Consider the following 23,300-nt stretch of genomic DNA (forward strand, 5'->3'; position numbering starts at 1 on the left):
CATCTTTCCTGACTTTGTTTTACAAAACACAATTAGTAAGGTGGTTAGGTAGAGGGAAAAACAATAAGATTAACAAATTTTTTTCTTATCAAATAACACATGAGGTTAACTGACCAGAAAGAAAAAAGAAAAGAAAACAAAAAAGAAAAGAAGAGAGAAAAGAAAAGGAAAAAGAGACAGAAAGAATGGATGAGAGCAAACAAGCTGAGCTATAGTATGTAAAAAATTCATTAAAATAATGAAAAATTCATAAGCATGACATCATTATGAATACTAATGAATATCATGGGAATATGGGGCTTATTTCTTTCTAATATGTTATATACTCTAATTTCTTTAAGTAGCAGCAAAAAATACTTGTTCAAGTGGTCCCTTGCAACTATTGATTAGAAGACTCATCAATAAAAAGATCAATTAAACATTTCTTTAAATGCCAAATGTACACATTCCCTTGTATAATTTTTCTGATGGCTGGATACCTAGTCTTGTTGTTGTTGTTGTTTTTAACTTCAAGAAGAGGAAGACTTCTTTGTAAGATAGGCTATTTCATTTTGACTAAAGAGCATAAATCTCTCCCTAATAGCTTCCCATCATTCAATTTGGTTCTTTGTTTGAAACAATACATTTTTTAAATTTTTTTAAATTTATTACCATATAATGTATTATTAGCCCCAGGGATAAAGGTCTGTGAATCACCAGGTTTACACACTTCACAGCACTCACCATAGCACAACCCTTCCCAATGTCCATAACCCCACCACCCTCTCCCTAACCCCCTTCCCCCGGTAACCCTCCGTTTGTTTTGTGAGATTAAGAGTATCTTATGGTTTGTCTCTCTCCTGATCCCATCCTGTTTCATTTATTCTTTTCCTACACCCCCAAACCTCCCATGTTGCATCCCCACTTCCTCATATCAGAGAGATCATATGATAGTTGTCTTTCTCTGATTGACTTATTTAGCTAAGCATAATACCCTCTAGTTCCATCCACGTCATCACAAATGGAAGATTTCATTTCTTTTGATGGTGCATAGTATTCCATTGTATATATATACCACCTCTTCTTTATCCATTGTTGATGGACATCTAGGTTCTTTCCATAGTTTGGCTATTGTGGACATTGCTGCTATAAACACTTGGTTGCACGTGCCCCTTCAAATCACTATGTTTGTATCTTTAGGGTAAATACCAAGTAGTGCAATTGCTGGGTCATAGGGAAGTTCTATTTTCAATTTTTTGAGGAACCTCATGCTGTTTTCCAGAGTGGCTGCATCAGCTAGCATTCCCACCAACGGTGGAGGATGGTTCCCTCTTCTCCACATCCTTGCCAGCATCTGTCATTCCCTGACTTGTTAATTTTAGCCATTCCCTGATGCTGAGTGATGTGGAGCATTTTTCATGGCCATCTGAATGTCTTCTTTGCAGAAATGTCTGTTCATGTCTTCTGCCCATTTTTTGATTGGATTATTTGTTCTTTGGGTGTTGAGTTTGATAAGTTCTTTATAGATTTTGGATATTAGCCCTTTATCTGAAATATTGTTTGCAAATATCTTCTCCCATTCTGTCAGTTGTCTTTTGGTTTTGTTAACTGTTTTCTTTGCTGTGCAAAAGTTTTGATCTTGATGAAGTCCCAATAGTTCATTTTTGCCCTTGCTTTCTTTGCTTTTGGTGATGTTCCTAGGAAGAAGTTGCTGCGGCTGAGGTTGAAGAGGTTGCTGCCTGTGTTCTCCTCAAGGATTTGGATGGATTCCTTTCTCACATTGAGATCCTTCATCCATTTTGAGTCCATTTTTGTGTGTGGTGTAAGGAAATGGTCCAGTTTCATTTTTCTGCATGTGGTTGTCCAATTTTCCCAATACCATTTGTGGAAGAGGCTGTCTTTTTTCCACTGGACATTATTTCCTGTTTTGTCAAAGATTAGTTGACAATAGAGTTGAGGGACTATTTCTGGGCTCTCTATTCTGTTCCATTGATCTATGTGTCTTTTTTTTTTTTTTTTAATGCCAGTACCATACTGTCTTGATGATGACAGCTTTGTAATAGAGCTTGAAGTCTGGAGTTGTGATGCCACCAACTTTGGCTTTCTTTTTCAATATTCCTCTGGCTATTTGAGGTCTTTTCTGGCTCCATATAAATTGTAGGATTATTTGTTCTATTTCTTTGGAAAAGACGGATGGGATTTTGATAGGGATTGCATTAAATGCGTAGATTGCTTTAGGTAGATTAGACATTTTCACAATATTTGTTCTTCCAATCCATGAGCATGGATCATTTTTCCATTTTTTTGTATCTTCCTCAATTTCTTTCATGAGTACTTTATAGTTTTTTGAGTATAGATTCTTAGCCTCTTTGGTAAGGTTTATTCCTAGGTATCCTCTGGTTTGGGGTGCAATTGTAAATGGGATTGACTCCTTAATTTCTCTTTCTTCTGTCTTGTTGTTGGTGTATAGAAATGCAACTGATTTCTGTGCATTGATTTTATATCCTGACACTTTACTGAATTCCTGTATAAGTTCTAGCAGTTTTGGAGTGGAGTCTTTTGGGTTTTCCACATATAGTATCATATCATTTGCAAAGAGTGATAGTTTGACTTCTTTGCCGATTTGGATGACTTTAATTTCTTTTTGTTGTCTGATTGCTGAGGCTAGGACTTCTAGTACTATGTTGAATAGCAGTGGTGATAATGGACATCCCTGCATTGTTCCTGACCTTATCAGAAAAGCTCTCAGTTTTTCTCCATTGAGAATGATATTAGTGGTGGGTTTTTCATAGGTGGCTTTGATGATATTGAGGTATGTACCTTCTATCCCTACACTTTGAAGAGTTTTGATCAGAAAAGGATGCTGTACTTTGTCATATGCTTTTTCAGCATCTTTTGAGAGTATCATATGGTTCTTGTTCTTGAAATAATACATTTTATCATAAATTTTACATAAATGTCCTTCAAATGCTAATGATAATTTGTTAATGTGGCTTTAAAACATGACTCCCAAAACTGAACTTGAGTTTTTTAACTTCAGTCCAACTTGTGGAGCTCATTTCCTTTGCCTTACTGATTATCCACTTAATAGGTATTATTTATTTTGAAATCTGCAATTGCTTTAAGTAATATGATCAGAGCACAGAGAAATGAAATCTATCAAAATACAATTGCTTACTTTTATAAAACATTGTAAGTGAATCTCTTTGGATTAATTTACTTTGATGCTTTGAAATTCTTATATTAAAATGGAGTAAATTAAATCATTTATAATCATTATAAGTCCATAGTATAAAGAGTTAAACTTTTAAGGAAAAGGATTGAACAGTTGTAATGAGATAATATCAAAAACAATATAACATGTCTTTTCCTTCTTTAAATGATCATCTCTCTCTTTTTTTTTTTTTTTTTTAGTAGTGATGCATGAGATTTGATAATGCGCATTTTACTAATTTTTCTTTTTGGAGACATTAGTTGAGGAGCAACATAGGTTTTATTAATTACCTTTAAAAAATGCATATGTAATCTCTTCCTGTGAATACCTTATTTTATCTTGTAACTGTTTAAGAAGTGTTGACCTAAAAGCATAAATTGAGTTAATTTTACAGTTGTGGGAGAATCTACATTTGGTTAAACACTGTGTAATATCATTTAGGAATTGAGCTTTTTTCTGTAGCACATAATCTCACAATGCAGATGGTGACATGTCATTTTGATCGAGTTCTTCCATCTTTCCATATTGTCTAGCACATAAGTGCCTTATGTGGAAGAGAGACATAATAATTTTTGCAAGATTACTGTTTACTGAAACGAATTATTCTGAAGGGTGATAAATTTATCTTCTCAAAGTATAAAGCTGTTTATAGGATAACTATATGCATTTCTATTTTTAAGCCTTATTCTAACACACATATAAATTTGTTCCACATCAGAATATCTATACTTAATAACATTAACTTTACCTTTTAGGTGAGTATTCTTTTAAAAATTATTAAAAATTAAATTAAAAATAATTTAAAATTTAAAATTTAAAATTAAATTAAAAAACTATTAAAATTACTTTAATATGATTTATATTATTTACTGTTTAATTATTATTGAAAATGACCTTACAGTCTATTTCTTACTATAGTGAAAAAATACTGACCAAATAATTTATACACCTATGTATTTTATCATGTTTATATCAGTTAAATAAAAGCCATGAAAACGGACTCATTTTAAAGCATATTTTGCAAATGTTTAGAATAAATTTTATGTTAAAAAATAACTTCCTTCATTATAAGTAAGAAAATACAAGCTAAAGGTACATTTTCTTTGTCCTTTCTTTTTGAAACTAAATCTTTACTTATTATATTGCCCACAGAATTGTATTTTGTATTGTCTCTTTCTTACTATGAATTAGATAGGAGTTCTGCCACACTATCAGTTTCAGAAACATTCTTGAGTAATAACATGAAAACTATATTGAGAATTCACCAAAAATGCCTCTGCAATTTAGTTCAATGCAAATCCCCTAAAATGTATACAGATTATTTAAACAGATCTGCTATTATTTTATTCTACCTTTAAGTTTTCCAAATAATTTCATAAATAAGATATCAGTAATAAAATACATTTTTAAGAAATTATATTACTAGATAAGTATATGCTGAAAATTACACATTAAACAGTTACTTCTTTTTAAATGAAGTCCAGTGGATACACAATATTACACTAGCATCAGGTGCACAGTGCAGTGACTTGAAATTTTCCTACATTATGCTGTGTTCACCTCAGGCGTAGCTACCATCCGTCACCTACAACACTCTTCCAATACCATTGACTATATTCCTGTGCTTCACCTTTTATCCCTGTAACTTTCTTATTAAAAGTTACTATTCTTCAATGAAAATGATACTAGTATATAGCTTTTTAAATATGTTAAGCTCATTTTATTCTGCCCTCATCATAGAAAGTACATTTTTCATCTCAAGATCGAGGTGAGGTAGAAGTGGCCCTTAGGGTCTTTTTCGAGATGGAAGAAAGAACACTGAAGATAGAGTAGTAAATGGATCCAGTTTCTGAAATAAGAAACACTTTGGTGGTGATTTTGGGCAGCTTAGACTGCTGGTAGTTGTGCCACTGGATAGTGGCTTGTGTTTCATTTTCTTTAGCACTGCACAGATGAGATTTCAAGAGGGAATGGAAAGATTGCTGTGTTTCATCTAAAGTTTCATCTAAAGATGAACTTTAGGTTTTGTCTTTAATTTACTGTATGTCCTCTTAAACTGTTTAAATAAAATTTTAAAGACAAATTACTAAAATACAAAAAAAGGAGTTTTAATGGGTAATGCATTACTATATTAAATAGTTAAGAGATAATAATTTTGAAGTTTAAGTTTTCTTATCTTTTTATTCTTGTTATATAGTTGTATCTCCAATTTTCATCTGAGAAACATATAAGATCATTATATGAGAAGTATATGGAAAAATACAAAACTGTTCATTTTAAATTCTTTCAGCAATATTTTTTTTAAAGCAATTCAAACAGTTAATAAGGTACACGTGAGGGAATTAATTTGCTGTTGTTTTTCTTTCTACACCACCTCTTAAATTGTGCAAACTGAGATTTATGACCTATCTGAAATATGAAAATGATATTAAAGAAATGACCAGCCATTGGTGCTAAATTGCAGTTTTGACTACTATGTATGAAATATAAAATACAAGCAATAAGAAAACAATACAAAAAAATACAAACAATAAGAAATCAAGCAACAGCTTGGAAAATTAAAGTTACATAAAAATTTTAGGAAATTTCAAGAAAAACAAGGACAAAGATTTAAATAAATCATTAAAACTATAAATCTAATTCCCAAAGCATTAAAATTATTACATAATTGTCAAAATATTTAGAAAGAGGAAAAGTTAGGAAATGCATAAGCAAAATTATTATCGTCCATAAAGAAACACCAATGGAAAATATAATTCAAGAGCTATCACTACTGAGCATAATCTTTAAAGTAAATAAATGTAAAGTAATAAATGTAATGTAATTAATTGCATACAGTGGGACTGGGAATAGAGAGACATGAAGAAAGAAACTACTACTTTTTATTATGCTTTTTTGCATTATTTTATCATGCGAATCTATTACTTTGGAAAAAGGAACCAGTACATTTGTTGTGAGTAAAACTAAATCTTAGACCAGAACTATAGTTTAAGATTTATATAAGACAAATTGATGTGATTTTATAAATTTCAAGTAAAAAGTTTTCATGTGTAAGGACGTCTGAATGAATAATTTTTATGTTAAACTTCAATTTTATCCTTAAGAAATTTACATTGAAAATTCTAAATTACTATGAACTTATTTCTTTCTGAAGTGCATAGAATGTACTTGTATGTGTATAGTGAGTCCTTATTTCTCATGTAAAAAAAAAAAAATGTTTCAAAATGACAAAAGATGACCTAAGACATATGCAGCATTCTGTTCATAATTATCTAAATTACTTGGCTGGTTCTCATTAATAATTCCTGAAGAGGACTTAATCTGCTTTCTTATATAAAATCACCTGTTACTCAAATCCATTAACACAACTGTTGCACAATTCACATGTTTCCCATTGTTGTTCTCCCAACGTCAGGCTTACATACTTATAGAGTGTAAGAAGCACAATGTAAGAATTTCGTTTATTTATTTATTTATGATTTTATTTATTTATTTGACAGAGAGAGATCACAAGTAGGCAGAGAGGCTGGCAGAGAGAAAGGGGGAAGCAGGCTCCCTGCTGAGCAGAGAGCCCGATGCAGGGGCTCGATCTCAGGACCCTGAGACCATGACCTGAGCCGAAGGCAGAGGCTTAACCCACTGAGCCATCCAGGCACCCCATAATGTAAGAATTTTAAAACACTAGATTTTTAATCCACAATCTTAAGGCCTCTTCAAGCTTAGGACTTCAAAGACTGATGTCATAAATTTTATTTCTCTCAACACCCACTGACTAATCTACTGAGAAACAAGGTAGTTTATATTACTCTTTAGGAAGTTCTTTGCAGGACATCACTGCAACCACTAAGGGACAAAAGCTTAAATCTTTATCATTCTAAACTCTTTTTAAGATAAGCCTTGCTAGAATAGAGGCCCACTGAAAAAAGAGTAAGTGGGGAAACACTCCTTTCTGAAATGTACAGTAGGCATTGAATTCAAAAGCTTGTTCAGTGGCTTCATGGGGAAATGGTCTGTGTCATTTAAAGGGACTGGTTTTTGTTTGTTTGTTTGTTTTGTTTTGTTTTAAGATTTTATTTATTTATTAGAAGAGAGAGACTGAGATCACAAGTAGGCAAAGGGGCAGGGAGAAGCTGACTCCCCACTGAGCAGAGAGTCTGATGCAGAGCTCAATCCCAGGACCCTGAGATCATGACCTGAGCTGAAGGCAGAGACTTAACCCATTGAGCCACCCAGGTGCCCCTAAAGGGACTGGGGTTTTAACAAATATTTTCGTGAACAGAGTTTGGAGAAATGGTAATTGGATAAGAAACAGAATGAAATGCTGAAAAGGGAAATGTGGAAGGATAAGTAAGGGAATGTGAATGCCCAGAAAGCTGTAGTGCTTGAGGTAAGGGAGAGCACCAAGAGAGAACAAAATGTGCACTGTTGTGTTTGCCTATTTCTAATTTCAACTTCAATTTCTTGATATCTAAGTATTCTGAACACTGTACATAATCTGTTCCTAAGGACGAATTCCATTCTAATAGAGTTCTAGTAGTATTTATTTATAAAAGTAATTTTCATATGTGGGAATTCCAAACCTAGAAAAGAGACATTTTAGAGGTGATTCACATCAGACGTCCTATAGAAAGTGCATTCCCCTGCAGTTCAGCACCATTGAAATCACCATTAAAACTAGTAATAAAACTTTCATGTCTCCAAATATAAGACCTGTGCAGATAAGATACATGGGATTGTCATTTAAGCTCTTCTAGTACCCATGAAAAAATAAAGAGCACTGTAGTATACGTGAAAAACAACAGCTAGAGCTCTAATAAGCAAACACAGAAGGAATGGAATTAAAAATTATTAAAAAAATAAAAGAATAGTAGTTAAAGATGATGAAATAGGTGAAAACTAGAGGAGCAGAAAAGAGTCATCTTGGAAAAGCCCGTCATCCTGAGTCTATAATTTAAACATTTTTTCAACCCTTTTCAGTTTGCCTTCTGAGTTCATAAGTCTGGGAGAGAATTCTATGTGCTTGAAGTTCATACTGTAGGGGACAAGATGAAATCATGTGTACAACTAGGATAAATATAGCAAGAGTCTTATCTAGTAAGGGTATATAACAATAAAGAAAAAAAGTGATGCAAGTATATCTAAATCATGTTGCATGAATCCTCACCAACTCACTATCAAAAGCTGAAACCCAATGTAATCTGACATTGCACAAAAATTGAATTTTTATTTAAAGCAAGCAAATAGCATCTTCTGAGAGGTTTGATGGAAAATTCTATATTCTAAGTATTTCAGTTTTTATCTAAATGTTACTAACTAATGAATTATATTGGAAATTGCATTGCTATTTTCTTAATATCAACAATGACTTTGAAAAATATTATATTCATGTTTAATCGTTTCATGGGAAAAAATAATTTCAATAGACTCATTTCTGCTACTCTCGCTCAAGAGATTTATTTTCTAAATCACAAGGAAGTAGTTTTTTTTTTTCCTGTAATAGAACTCCCTACTATCTTATACAGTATATTTGCAAAGTACATTTTGACTATGTGATCCTGAATTAAATAGACGCATAAGGTTATATTTACCCTGAACAATTTATTGGTAAATTATTCTATGAAACAATTTTCACAAACACATAAGAAGAACTCTGTTTTGTGGGAATTGTAAAGTAAGGTATAATATTAAGGTGAGGAAGAAATTAGAAATATATGTGTTTAAACTTCGAGAATGCATAGAAAAATGAAGGCTCTAAGCAATGGAATTTTCATTAAATTCATTTAACAAACGTTGTTTGACTATCTGCCATGTATAAGGCACTGTATGCAACATGTTGGGAATACAAACATGAATTAAATAGGCCCTTGACCAAAAGCGATAGTAAGAGGTGACGGTTAACTTTATGTATTAACTAGGCTACGGCTAGGCTATGGTGCTCTATTGTTTGGGCAAGCAACAGTCAAGATGTTGCTATGAGGTTGTTTAGAGGTGATTAACACAATTGTTCTTTACAAAACAGATCATATTCTGTAATATGAGTGGGCCTCATCTAATAGATTAAAGGCCTTAATATTTAAGAATGAGTTTTCCCAAAGACAAAGGAATTCTTCCTAAAGATTTCCACAGAGAAATCTGCTTGTTTCCAGTCTGCCTACAGATTGCTAACTCAAGGCTTCAATATGAGTTTGTGTCTGGATTTCCGGTCTATTTGCCTCATCTGTGGATTTCAGACTCCAGACTATAGCATCCACTCTTACCTGAATTTCCTGGTGGCTGTTCTCCCCTAGGGTTTCAGACTTGCCACCCCACCCACCATCACCTGAGACAATTTCTTGTAATAAATCAAACAGAGATAGAGACAGAGACAGAGGTAGATGGAGATGGGGCTAAAGATAGTGATAGATATATATACAGATATTAATTCTATTGGTTCTGTTTCTCTGGAGAAAAGTTTTCCCTTTACATAATACTCAAAAATTTCCTCAGGACATTATTTTATAATTAGAAATGTAAATCTAGAAATATAACACCAGATAGCTTACACACTCTGAAATTGACATCTCTCTTGTGTTTAAACAGAAAATAAAATAGCTTCACATAAGAAATAATTATTTAGGAATAAAAAATAATGGAGCAACATGAAATAAAAGTTTACTTGCTGTAGTCTTTATTTCATATATATATGGACTATGTTAGTTACATGGGAAATATCTTTGTTGGTATTCATAGAATGTCTCTATAGTCTACATTTAACAGTTATAAGTAGGACATACTTTTAGTTAAGTCACAATTTTCAATATTATTTCTAATGCTTTAAAAATGTATATTGGTCAGCTGAAATGAATTTATCTTGCAATTTCAACATCCAAGGAAATAGTAAGGCCATAACTTAAAGAACATACATTTGCAGCACCTGGTTAGCTCAGTCAGTTAAGGGGCCAACTTTTGATTTCAGCTCAGGTCATGATCTTAGTGTCATGAGATTCAGACTCATGTTGAACTCTGCCCTCAGTGGGGAGTCTGCTTAAAGACGCTCTCCCTCTCCCTCTGCCCCTCTCACCATTCACGTTGTCTCTTTTTCTCTCTCTCTCTCTAAAATAAATAAATCAGTCTTTAAAAAAAATAAAAAAGAAAACATTGATATTTGTTCTCAAAAGTACAAATCTGATGTTTCTTACTCTTTTTGCTTATTCTTCCATTAGAATATTAACTTTTTTGTAAATTTTTATTTTATATAATATAGGTAAGCTAACATATTCTCTTTCATTTTTGCATTATGCATTCTTAGCATAAACTCATATGTAGCATGAATATAAGATTTCTATAGGCTGTGATTTGGAAAATCTGATGCAATAAATTAGTTCTTCATAACTATCCTGGCTTTGATACACTGTTGATGTATGCTTGCTGATAAGGGGTTCTCAGGTTGAAGGAAATGAGTGAAGACTGTTGTCGTGGGGTTTGGTTTTCACTTCTTCAATTTTTAATTTTTAGAGAAAATCATATATAATGTATATATGTATGTATGTAATTTCTCACTATATATAGCCAAATACATAGAGATAGATAGATATACCTAATCCTATCTATCTAATAGATAGATATACAGAATTTCTACTTTAGTTGTTTTAGGAGAAGCCTATGTATTCAAAAGCTTTAAAGAAAGAGGAATTCAGGTCATCCCTATTGTCTAGACATGTCACAGTGTCACATCAAGTTTTTCTTGTTTTTTCAGCTTTAGATTCCAAATAGTTAAATTAACTCAACCAGAGCCATCAAGAAATGTTCTGAAAAAGGACAGTCTTCAACATTTGCATTGAACCAAATTACAGTACATTTGTTATTACAAATAACAACTCTGGAATTGCAGAGTATTGGTTAATGGTTTAATTCCAGTACTCTGGAAGAAAATTCTTTGTCTTTAAACTTGCAAATCAAATTCATGAAGTGACAGTTTTGTTATGAAAAGTACGGGTTTCACAGATTATCTTATTAGTTAGTAACTGAAGTTTCAAGCTCTGTGATATGACCAACACATCTGTGTCAGCTACAAAACTGCTGGTCCTGTAAGACTCAGAGATATATTCTCCTACAAAATTATTTCACTTTGATTCAAATCATTTTAATGCTACATTTCCTAAATTTGTGAATTAGCCCAGATTTTTCATCCATAATGCTTTTATGAAAATATGAATGTGGTATAAAATTGTATGATTTGCTTTATCACAAGCAAATATATTTTCATATACATTTATTTATTTACATACATGTAGGTACTTTATTCAAGATGGTCTCAGTTATATGATTATAAGACAAAACAAAACTATATGTGCAATTTAAAATATTATCTGACTTATTAAACCATAACTTAGCAAAAATAACAATAATTCCATTTAGCAATTTATATTATAACAAATATTTTAAATTAAAATGGTTTCATTTGTTTTTATTTTACTTTATTTTATCTTAAAGGTTTGTTTATTTATTTAAGAGACAGTGAGAGAGAGCACATGAGCATACATCAGCGTGGGGAGGGGCAGAGGGTGAAAACCTTCAAGCAGACTTCCTGCTTAGTGAAGAGCCCAGCATGGGGCTCCATCTCATGACCCATGAGATCATGACTGCAAAAAACAAGAGTTAGATGCTTAACTGACTGGGCCACCCATGCACCCCAAAATGGTTTCATTTCTTTTAAACAATCATAGACATATTAAGTTAAATTATTTCTTTTATTTCAAGTAAGAGGTCTTTTTGCTATAAAATATCTGGAGGGTAGCTGGACTATCTTATTTCACGCATATACTTTTTTCTTCTTATTTTAGGGCATAGATTTAATGTATAAATTGTTGTCTCCGTCTATCAATATACAACAACAGTGGCTAGGTTGAAAATAGGACTTCAAAGTAAGAAATCTAAATAATGACATTAAATATTTATTTTACTCATATCTCATGGCCATACCAACCTTAAAAATGAGTATCAAGAGAGGGTCCATGATGAGGTCTACCAATATCTTATCTTATATTGGGTGTTTGGTGCATGTCCAGATGTGTATGGGAATACATAAATAACATAGATGATTTAATATTACACATTTTGGTGTATATATGTTTATGTGGAGAGATACATATAGTTATGATAATATAAAAATAATTATAATTTATTATTATCTTATTAAAATACAGTCTCTATATAATCTATAAAATCAACACCCATTTTGTTAAATATCATTTTATTTTCTGAATCCTGTACCAATATTTTACAGAAAAAAAAAATCTTTCTGGATGGGTAAGATACGCATAAATAAATAAATAAACTAACGTTTTGTATATAAATGTAAAGTATTCATTTCATTGATACCTCATAAAGATGAGATGAAAAATAAAAAGAAATCTATCTTTATAAAGCAACTAACAGACCTCCAACTTCCCATCAGATTATTTGCATGCTATTTTCTTTCATTTTGTTAAAGTAACCATTGCCTACCAAAACGTAAAACATCCTAAATTAAGGAGTAGGTAAACTTACTACACTGTGTTCATCCTACATAGTTCACGTCTATTGTCTTTACTTTAATTAGAACAAGTAATTAGGAATCCACAACATATCACTTTTCTTCCTCAAATATTAAACTTGCATAGAATAACAGCCCTTATACCAGTTTTAATATTCTCCTCCCCGAACATCTCATATATGCATGGATTTCCTTGTGTTTCTGAAATGTAATTCTACTTAACAAAAACTGCCCCATAAAACTGCAAAGGAAGTTTTTAAATACTTGCCTGAAATCCAAGGAGCTTTTCACTAGGCTTAATGTGTCTCTGAAATTCACATTCTATGGGTTGTATCACTTTGATTCCATCTTCATAAAAAACATAGAACATGTTTCCAATTCCCAGACCTTAGGAATAAAAACACATTCAAAAGTTCAAAATAAAATTATCAGAAATCTTTACAAGCCAAACTCAGTGTTCCTCATAATACCAGCAGGAGATCGATTTGTAAAGTTGTGTAATGTTAATAAAGCAAACCATATGAAGCCTTTACCGTACACCAAAGCAACTTTCTGATATTATGCAGATATTCTACTTTATTCTCCCTAATCTGCAATTCAGTGATTTCTTTAATATAATTCAATAAATATTTCAGATAAAAATGAAAATAATAAACTCTCTGATACATAAATTATGTCTGAGACCATCCCCCACTTAATTTAAGTGTTGACTAAGGAATAAAAATATTTTTGAATTATATTTATAGTATATTTTTTTAAATATTTTTATTTATTTATTTGACAAAGATCACAAGTAGGCAGAGAGGCAGGCAGAGAGAGAGGAGGAAGCAGGCTCCGTGCTGAGCAGACAGCCCAATGTGGGGCTCGATCTCAGGACGCTGGGATCATGACCTGAGCTAAAGGCAGAGGTATTAACCCACTGAGCCACCCAGGCACCCCTATTTATTGTATATTTTTATTAGAGTTCCTTAGGGAAAATAGAATTTCACTCTTTGTAGAAATATAGTTTACCTAAAGACTGTTAAAAACAAAAAGACCAAGCCCTCCAGATTTTGAAGAATATATATTTTCCAAAATAGCTTTTGTAAATATAATCCTACATAGAGCTCTTATATTTTAGTTTTAGACCGACAAAGTTTAGGATCCATTTCTATACTTTAAAACTTGAATTAATTTACGGTCTTAGAAAAATCTGAATGAACTATTTAAATCATACTTCTAATTTTGTTCACACTACAGATCTGGGTGTATGGTATCTTAGAAATTCATCTCACTTACTTTTTCAAGCCACATGTAATGGGTGCAGGATGGTACAAATTTGACCCCTGGAATGCAATTGGTGTTAACTGATGCCTGCACATGGGGATCTTCATGTATTCCACCTTTTTTCTATGTCTCTTCTGGTTCTGCTTTGTTCCAACATGGCCAGACCTAAGTGCATCCAGTCCCTTCATTTTCTGATCCTCACTTGATCCTTTGCCCAGCTGTACTGGTTTGTTCAATCATATTTGTTCAGTCTAACTATAGTATACACAATTGAATGATGGCATGTGTTCTTTAAAAGATAAGTAATGGTATTCGAATCTTGGTAGTTTGAAAAGCCAAGCCATTGCTGCTTAAAAGGTTTAAATTCTGAAAATATCAATAAAAAGAAAGAATTTACTTAAATACAAAAGATTCCCCAAGTATCATTTTCATTTTGATTGATAATACCTGCAAGGTTTATTAAGTCAACCCTGAGGACCACGATGGAGGTGTACTGATTCATAAAAATATTTGATTATTCAATTTAAACCATATTTATTCTTCTTAAATATGTACTTAATTAATACAAAAGTCTCCAATTTTTTCCATTGAGTCATATATCCTTCTATATTTATGATTTAGAGGGAAATGTATTTAAGCATAATTATGACTTTGTTGATGTTTATACATAGTGATTATAATTTTCTTTTAGCACATGAAATTATTTCCATCTAATATGCTTATACATTTTAAGTGACTCCAGATTGTTTTGACACATCTTATTGATTTATAAATATTCTATAGTATTCATAGTTTAAAATAGGCAATCTTTATCAGTTAATTACATACTATAGTTCCAGGGAACACTACATTATGATGGAATATTCCTAAACAATAGAAGTGGCAAAAACAAATTCAAGTCATATTTTTCAGAAAATAAATTTAGGGGGTGCCTGCGTGGCTCTGGAAGCCTCTGCCTTCGGCTCAGGTCATGATCTCAGGGTCCTGGGATAGAGCCCCACATCAGGCCCTCTGCTCAGCAGGGAGCCTGCTTCTCCCTCCCTCTCTGCCTGCCTCTCTGCCTAGTTGTGATCTCTCTGTCAAATAAATAAATAAAATCTTTATAAATAAATAAATAAATAAATTTAGTAGTTGTCAGCTCTTATTTATTATTATAATTATGCATCAAGGAATATAAGTTCTATGCCCAAAGGATAAAACTTTTTAAAATGTTAGTTTTTATTCAAAGAGATAAGAATCACCAAGCTTCCATGTCAACATTAACATAGGACTGACATGTGCTACATGTCAATGACTCTCAATTTAACATTATTGGTCTTTGAAACTTGGGAATATGACCAGGTCTCAATGTGGTGCTAGTTTTCAGCTGTGCCAGTTACACGCTATGTTTGATGATTATTACAAAGCTCCTAAAATTTTTAGTGAACATGATTCTCCCTCACTTCAGCTGCTGCAAAATTTTGCTCCCCAGTTAGGAATTCGAATGTGTTTGAACCTGACAAATACTCTAAGTCCAGACTGTTTGCAGTCTGGTGAAATATTTCTGCCCTTATTCAAATGGATACTTTCATTATGTTATTTATCATAATATGTACAAACTACAGTCAGTGGGATTCCACTGCATGGTTTCACTGATGGAATTTCTGAGCTGTATTTTCCTCTAAAAACCATTTAATTCATCCAAATCACTTGTTCAAATCTGAAGTCTATTTTCTTACTTTTTATATGAGTTACACATTCAGCATTTTTATAAAGCATGAACTACTTTCCAGATTACAGGTTATTGAAGAAATACAGATTTCATTATGTAAGGTTTACTTTGTTTTTGAACCTTATTTTTGTCAGTGAAAATAGAGTTTTTCAGTGTTGATTAATAGTAATGACAGCAAAATACCATGTATAAATAAATTAGGTAAAATAATCATTTTAAAATAAGTAACTATTTTTTAGTCAATCTGCTATGAATTAAAATTTTATGTATACCCTTAGAGCCATCTATGAGTTTCTCCTCTCTCTACCCACAAGACACATGTTTACACTTTCTTTTTTTTGGGGGGGGGTGGCTAGGGAGTTTTTTTTTTAAGATTTTATTTATTCTTTTGAGAAAGAGAGAAAAAACAAGCATGAACAGGGGAAGGGAAAGGGCAGAGGGAGAAGTAGACTCCCCTCTGAGCAGGGAGCCCATAGGGGGGCCTGGATGTTGGAACCCTGGAATCAACCAAAGGCAGATACTTAACTGACTGAGCCACACAGGTACCCCTTGGCTAGAGAGATTTTTTAAATCATGTTTTCTGTGGGTTTTAGGAGCATGCATTTATGATCTGAATATATGCTACAGAAGGGCTTCTTTTAAATTTACTGCCATATAAGATAATTACACTGGGCACAGAATAATATAAATTACCTGATAATGAAAATGTTGAAAATTAAAGACACATGTAGATTTTCATTTGGAGGATTCATTAACTTTACTTACAAACAAAATAATAATGTCTTTGTGTATGCTCACTATAACTGTTACGTTCCCATGTCTGAACTTTTTTTTTTCTTTTTTTAATGGGAGAATGTTACAGAGAGATAAACTCCATTCTCTGGGTTCGTACAGCTCAGAGGACAATCATGGTTCTAGAACTGTGTTGTACCATTGGAAAGTTATTCAGTCTATATCATAATTTCCCCATCAAAAGTTTGGAGATAATAATTATACTTACATCATACAGCTATTGTAAAAATCAAATTTGATGGAGAAAGTAAAACATTTAGCAGAGTGACTGGCACATAGTAAAATTTTCAAAAAATGGTACTGTCACTATTTTTATGACTGATATTATTTTTTCTTTTAAACATTAGTAGAAAAAAATGGTGTAACAGTATATAACCAGATTTTGGTTTCTGTTTCCACGTTTTCCTCAAATCTACACTGTGAGATATATTGCTACATTTCAGTTTTCTATGATTCAGTTTTCTATTGCCACATTTCAAATTCTATGAATCCATGAGCCTGCTAAAAGGTCAACTTCATGTTTATAAAAAATAAATTTAAAAAAAGATCAGTTTCATATCCTAGTAGGCAATTCTCATAGTTGATCCTTTCAGAGGGTCTGCAAAGTCAAAACAATTTTCGTAATAATACTAAGGTGTCATTTACATTTTTCTCTCTCATTCTTACAAATTAGATTCTTCCAAATGTAGAGTGTACCTTTGACAGGCTACATGACATATGATGTAATGAGTGATATCAAAATAATTCATTGAATAAGCATATATAGGCATCCAGCATCTTCTACTCAATCAGACATCAAAAAGATTTTCAAAATACAAAACAATGTGAATCTCTTCATTTAAAAATATATAAATAGCTTTAAAACTGTGCTATTTATGGGTACTTATAAATTAATTTATTATGGTTATTTTCAATGAATTAATAAATATCTGTAATTTTTTTGCTTTCATTTTGATTATGGTAAATATAGGTAAACAAATAAACAAACAAACAAATAAACAAGAACTTTCAAGTTCTCAGCAATTTTGAAGAATGCAGAGGGGTTCTGAGTTCCAAAAAGTTTAATAACCATGTAGGTTTCAATCACAGTTCTCTCCTCATTCATGCATTGTATTGCAGGATATTAAAAAGTTCCTGGCTTCAGTTAAAAGCTTCACCACTCTCATCACAGTAAGAATCAGCAATATGTGCTGCCTCTAGTTTCTTTTTTCATCACCAGTGAAGACAGACACACGTACTTTGTCTTTTCTGGGTCGATTGTTAATCTAATGGAATATAGTGGCTCCAGAAAGTGATCCATAATTTGTTTGTTTCTTGTGAGCTTTCTTTTTGCTTTGTTTTTCTTTCTCTACAGAGAAAGGACGCAAGCAAGAATTACTTGCAGTCTTGTAAAAGGGAAGTATTTCCCAGAGGATTTTCTAATCAATACTGCACCTTTAAATATGTGAAATGGTCTGAGGAAAATGTATGTAATGCGCACGTCTGTCTCAATCCTTTAGGATAGTTGTTCATGAATAACAGCATATTGTGATAATACAATGATGTTATATCTTCTATTTAGCACATATATTACATAATTTGTATTAGTGATGAAAGTCGGTTAATTTCTGATTACTGGATGGACAACAGTAACAAAAGAAAGTTAATAATATATTTTGTGGTGATGTTTGTCTTCCTCTGATCTAAATTGCTATTGATTTAAGATTTAAGTTGTGGTCAAGAGCAAAGTATAATCATATGGTGTAGTGATTTGGTAATCAATTGAAGATAATTCAATAAATTTTAGTCTTATAAAGTCCTTTATTAGTTGATTTTATTCTTTTCACTTTTAAGGGATCCTAAACTAGTTTTTTTTTTTTTTTGAAATCTGGAAAAAAAATCTCTTTTTCTAGCTAAAGAAAAATGTAAGCAAAAGTAGATAGACAATCCATATTGCGTTTCTCTTCTTGAATAATTTAGCAGAGGAAATATTGTTGGTTAGTGAATATCCCCATGTTTTGTATCTTTATCTTTAGAACAAAAACTTCTTTACACACAAAGTAGCATCATTCCACTGTACTCAATAAGATCTTTTATATTATGTTCAACTAAAATAAAACTTACTATTTCATTCTTGCTAGAAAGTGAATGGTTGTCTCAAGCTCTTTACTAGCCACTATTAATCCAGAAATTGGGTACTATTTGCCTGGTCGGAGTGATATTACCGAAAACCAGTCCTTTTGAGTCAATATACCATTTCCTGAACTTCCAAAGATATGCTGAAAAAGCTGAATGCAGATCTGCATTGTTAATTTCACATTTAACAAATAACATAGCAAAGGTTATAACATAATAGAGTATTTGTGCTATATAATTAATGTTAGATGGAATCATATATAAAATTATATATGTATTCATATGTGTGTATGTATGCATGTATAGATCTAGCATGTATATATACATATTTATGTGCATGTATATACACACATACCTGCAAATGTGTATCTCTTGCCAGATCACAATTTTGATTTGAAAATTGTTTTAATGGAAGAATATAGAAAACTAAAAATGTTAGGTTGATGCTATTGTTTAAAGCAATGAGAGCGGACCGGCTAATGAAAATACTGAGAACTTGATTACGATTTAATTGGCATCATATACTGACCATTAGAGGCATGGTCTCTACGTCTCCAGAATGTTATAACTTTCTAAGTTTGATGCATTCAGAAGCCTACGCTCTGACAATTTCTTTTTTATTTTAATTAACTCATCAATATTACTGTGAGACAGTAATCTGGTCCTGAGAACTTCAGCATTATTTTTCTCTAAAAATAAGTTTATAAGAAACTTATGGAACTCACAAAGCTGTATATATTAGTCCTAACCTCCCTTGCAATGTAGAATAGTCTGGCCAATGAAATGTGAATAATTTCAGGATGAAGAAGTTAAAAGATGACCTGCTTGCCATATCCCCTTTCCCCCACTTTGATGAAATTATAGATCACGAAGTTAATCAGATTATGGTTTAATATGTACATCTTGTTTTAAGATTTTCCTGCAATTTCTATTTGCATTTTGTATTGGTAGGTGTAAATGAGCCTGACTAATATAATGTTTACCTTAATCATTTCTATATTTTCAAGTGAATAGATTTGTAAATATTTACAAAGAATAGAAGAGGCATTCAATTTTTATAAACACATTATTTTTGGCTTTTGAATCATTAGTCATAACCATCCAGTTTTTCCCAAAATAGTCTTTATTCAATATTGATCCTAAAGATATTCATCAAAATAATTCCATGTTATAACAAATTTAGGAAATGTTATGCTATATAGTGAACCATCTTACATCTTTCCTTGGAACTGAATTTAGCATATTTAAAAGTTAAGATTAATTCATCAGTGAATAAAATGGCTTAAAGTTCTTTAATTTGGTGTTTGTCTAAATCAAAACATGTGTTATTAAGTTAGACCATATAGTATATTCCTTAACTGTTGTCCACTAAATAAACTTTAAGATGTATTTCGTTAGATTATATTTTATTACAAGATTTAAAAAAATATTGCGGAAGGAAACCAAATAGTGGATCTTTTAATGTGTATTTTCAACTCTTTGGCAAAATTAGTTATCAGTAAGAATGATTAAGGTTTTAACTTACTAAATCAAAATTTTCTTTAAGGAAGATATTCCTATCTTTATAATTCCAGTATTTTCAAAGTGCTTTATATTTAAAGGCTCTTTAAAATATTTATCAATAAATAAGTGACATGTTTCCTTTCTTAACAATGTCTTTCCACACGCCTGCAAACCACAATGATGACTAGAAAAGAACTGGAAGAACCCAGAGAAGTAGAGGACGCTGTGTTTCAAGCTTAAAAATCCATATGATTCCTAAGATAATACATATTAAATTCAGTAACATCGATTTAGATTATAAAATCCTGGCTAAGCTAGATGGATTCTGATGCTCATGATTAGAAAAATAATTTTTCAGTTAAACAAAATTTTATGGTTTTAATACTTGCATATAAGTACAATGGCATTATAAGAGGTTTATAATTTTTAACTCTCTTTCCAAGATTTATCTTAGAATGTCTGAGACTGGGATGCCACTGCTGGGATAAATTTCTCTTGGCCATGGTAAAGAGTGAAGCATGCAAACAGAAAACGTTATTATAGCAGAGATAAAAGTAGATCTTGGAATTATGCAGTTCATCCTTGTTATTATTCTGTCTTTTAAAAGTAAAGGTAAAAGATTTTTGGAAACCCTAGTTAGCTGTTAGTTTAATTACATTTTATGAAATAATTGTATACACTGTTAAGATTTAGTGATTCCTCAAGCAGCTCTATTATCTCTGGCTACCACTATTATTATTATATGTAATCATTTCTAATTGTAATGCCTCACCAATAAGTGTGGCATTGTAAAAAAATAATTTACAGATGCCTATGAATCTAAATCAGGCATATTTTTTTCTCAAGTATATTATGTTAAATCTTGTTTATTCTAAGAAACAACAAAGGACCCTGATGCTAATTGCACACGAAATAAAAGATTTAAAAACTTTACCCAAAGATATTCATTATATATGTCTTAAACTTATCTACAAAATATACTAAATAATGATTATTTCTCAAGGACATATTCTCTGTCAAACAAAGTTATGAAGAGTAAGCAAATCTTTAATTAATGGAGATGATGGAGAATAATTATCGAGAGTACACATGTTGAAAAAACTAACAAAAGAAAATATAGATAAAAGTAGTTTCATGTAATGAATCGCAGGGTAATTCTAATTAATCTGGAGATCTCATATTTTTAAAGATAGCCTGAATAATATAATTATTATTATTACATATGAAGCTTGTACAATAATAATGTTCATAGTTATTATCAGTCAAATTACAAGAAAGCATTGTTTTACATGCTTTAAGGACATTTATATATCACAATTTTATAAGGAGAGTGCCAGCTGCATTTTAAGCAATGTATTAGAAAATTCTGGCTCAGAGAAGTAAAACAACGTATCTAATTTTTATCAGCAATTAACCAGCAAAGCCAGATCTGTGCTACCTGGTCTCTGATTACTTGGGTTTTTGTTCCTTCCATTACAATAGCATGAAAAATCAATTTTTAAAATGAACAGAGATATATTTGTTTGATCTAAAGAGGGAAGAGAGTGTAAAGAAATGTTGTTTAACAGCTATACTAATGTTAGTTTTGCAATGACTACTCTGTATGTTCAAATGTGAAATATCTAGGTGGACTAAAATGAGAAGGCATGGTCAGGGCACCTGGGTGGCTCAGTGGGTTAAAGCCCCTTCTTTTGGCTTGGGTCATGATCCCAGGGTCCTGGGATCGAGCCCCGCATCAGGCTGTCTGCTCAGCAGGGAGACTGCTTCCCTTCCTCTCTCTCTGCCTGCCTCTCTGCCTACTTGTGATCTCTATCTGTAAAATAAATAACTATAATCTTTAAAAAAATAATAAAATGAGAAAGCACAGTCATATCAGAATGTCTTTAGTAAACCAGACTTTGAAGAAGCCTATACAAAGGATTTCAGAAGCAACCGATACCAAGGGGAGAAATGGTGGTGTGCCTCATCATTGAGAACAAAACTGAGATGCTTCAATTCTCAAATTACTTGAAGCTTATGAGACAGGACCCTCACAGGTGGCAGTGACTCTAGTTGATATGGGAAACTGTAATCAGGGAAGAAAAAGTTTATCTAGGATGGATTATGAGGCAATATTTTGATCCCTGCTTACCAGAATAGTAATGGTGACATTACATTTTACTTCTAAAAATTTATTTAAAGTATGTGAGTGCCTGGTGAAACACATTCTCCCCAGTCTTCACAAATAAGAAAAATAATAATTATAATAAATGGAAGTGGATACTGTTTCTAGAATGTAGTCTATATTTAAGGAACTGGTAGCAGCCCTACTGAGTATTAACAACTATCCTTATTTTTAAGATAACCAAATTGAGACATAAAGAAGCCCTAGTTATACAGTGGTGGAGACTAGATTTGAAACTAAGTCCTTCAAGTTTACAACCCATTTTCTTAAATAATTTATTAAGTTCCCTTGATAAGGCAATGATTTTTAAAGTTTTTTTTTTCCCCTAATCTAAATCAAGGTCTATTATGGAAGTTATGTTTAAGTTTGCTTTTATTTCTTTGACTTCATTTCAATATATTATAATGTACTTTACTGATTATACATCAATAATAAATCAAACTGATAAAAAGTAAATATATCTAATGGTATCAGGTTTAAAAAAGAATATCAATTTACAATCAAACAAAAATATTGAGTCAACATAAAAATGAATAAGATGATTATTAAAACTGATATTCAAGAAATCCACTAAAATTAGGCAAAATAATCACAATAGAAAAATAATGGAATTTAGTACCTTCTTCTCTCCATAATATGTTAGCTACTGCAGCATGTTAAAGGAAAAGGAGAGAAAGAAAAATGAGTAAATAGAGCTTCAATTGCATAATAATATAAATAACTATTAAAGAGGTCACAATCTCTAGGATAGAACATGTACATAAAAGTGGTGATGGTGAATTCAACAAACTACTTTGAAAAAGCAAAATTCTGGTACTAGCTAATAATGCTCTTTTCATTTCTTAAAATTGCCAATTCTTAGGAATAAAGATTTTTGTTAATAAACAAAGAACATTTTATGCATCATTGGAAAGAATGGGATATTTAGCTTATGTTATTAAAATACATCTTTAGAACAAACACTGGTAGTTAAAACTATTTATTTAAGACAGTATAGTTAAAAGTTGTTAACTAAAAAGAACTTTTAAATTCTCAGTAATCA

The 23,300-nt window shown here is 31.7% G+C and overlaps 1 protein-coding gene across 1 annotated transcript in view; it reads right to left on the reverse strand.

Annotated features, from left to right (window-relative positions):
* Positions 1-23,300, reverse strand: part of FSTL5 (follistatin like 5) — a 764,561-nt gene that overhangs the window by 86,927 nt on the left and 654,334 nt on the right. Inside the window, exons 11-12 of the mRNA XM_044224773.1 lie at positions 22,878-22,904; positions 12,976-13,094 (exon numbers count right to left, since the gene is read on the reverse strand). Of these exons, the coding sequence (XP_044080708.1) occupies positions 12,976-13,094; positions 22,878-22,904 (146 nt within the window). The remainder of the gene's footprint in view (positions 1-12,975; positions 13,095-22,877; positions 22,905-23,300) is intronic.

The sequence above is a fragment of the Neovison vison genome, chromosome 11 (assembly GCF_020171115.1).
Source record: "Neovison vison isolate M4711 chromosome 11, ASM_NN_V1, whole genome shotgun sequence".
NCBI classification, from domain to species: Eukaryota; Metazoa; Chordata; class Mammalia; order Carnivora; family Mustelidae; genus Neogale; species Neogale vison.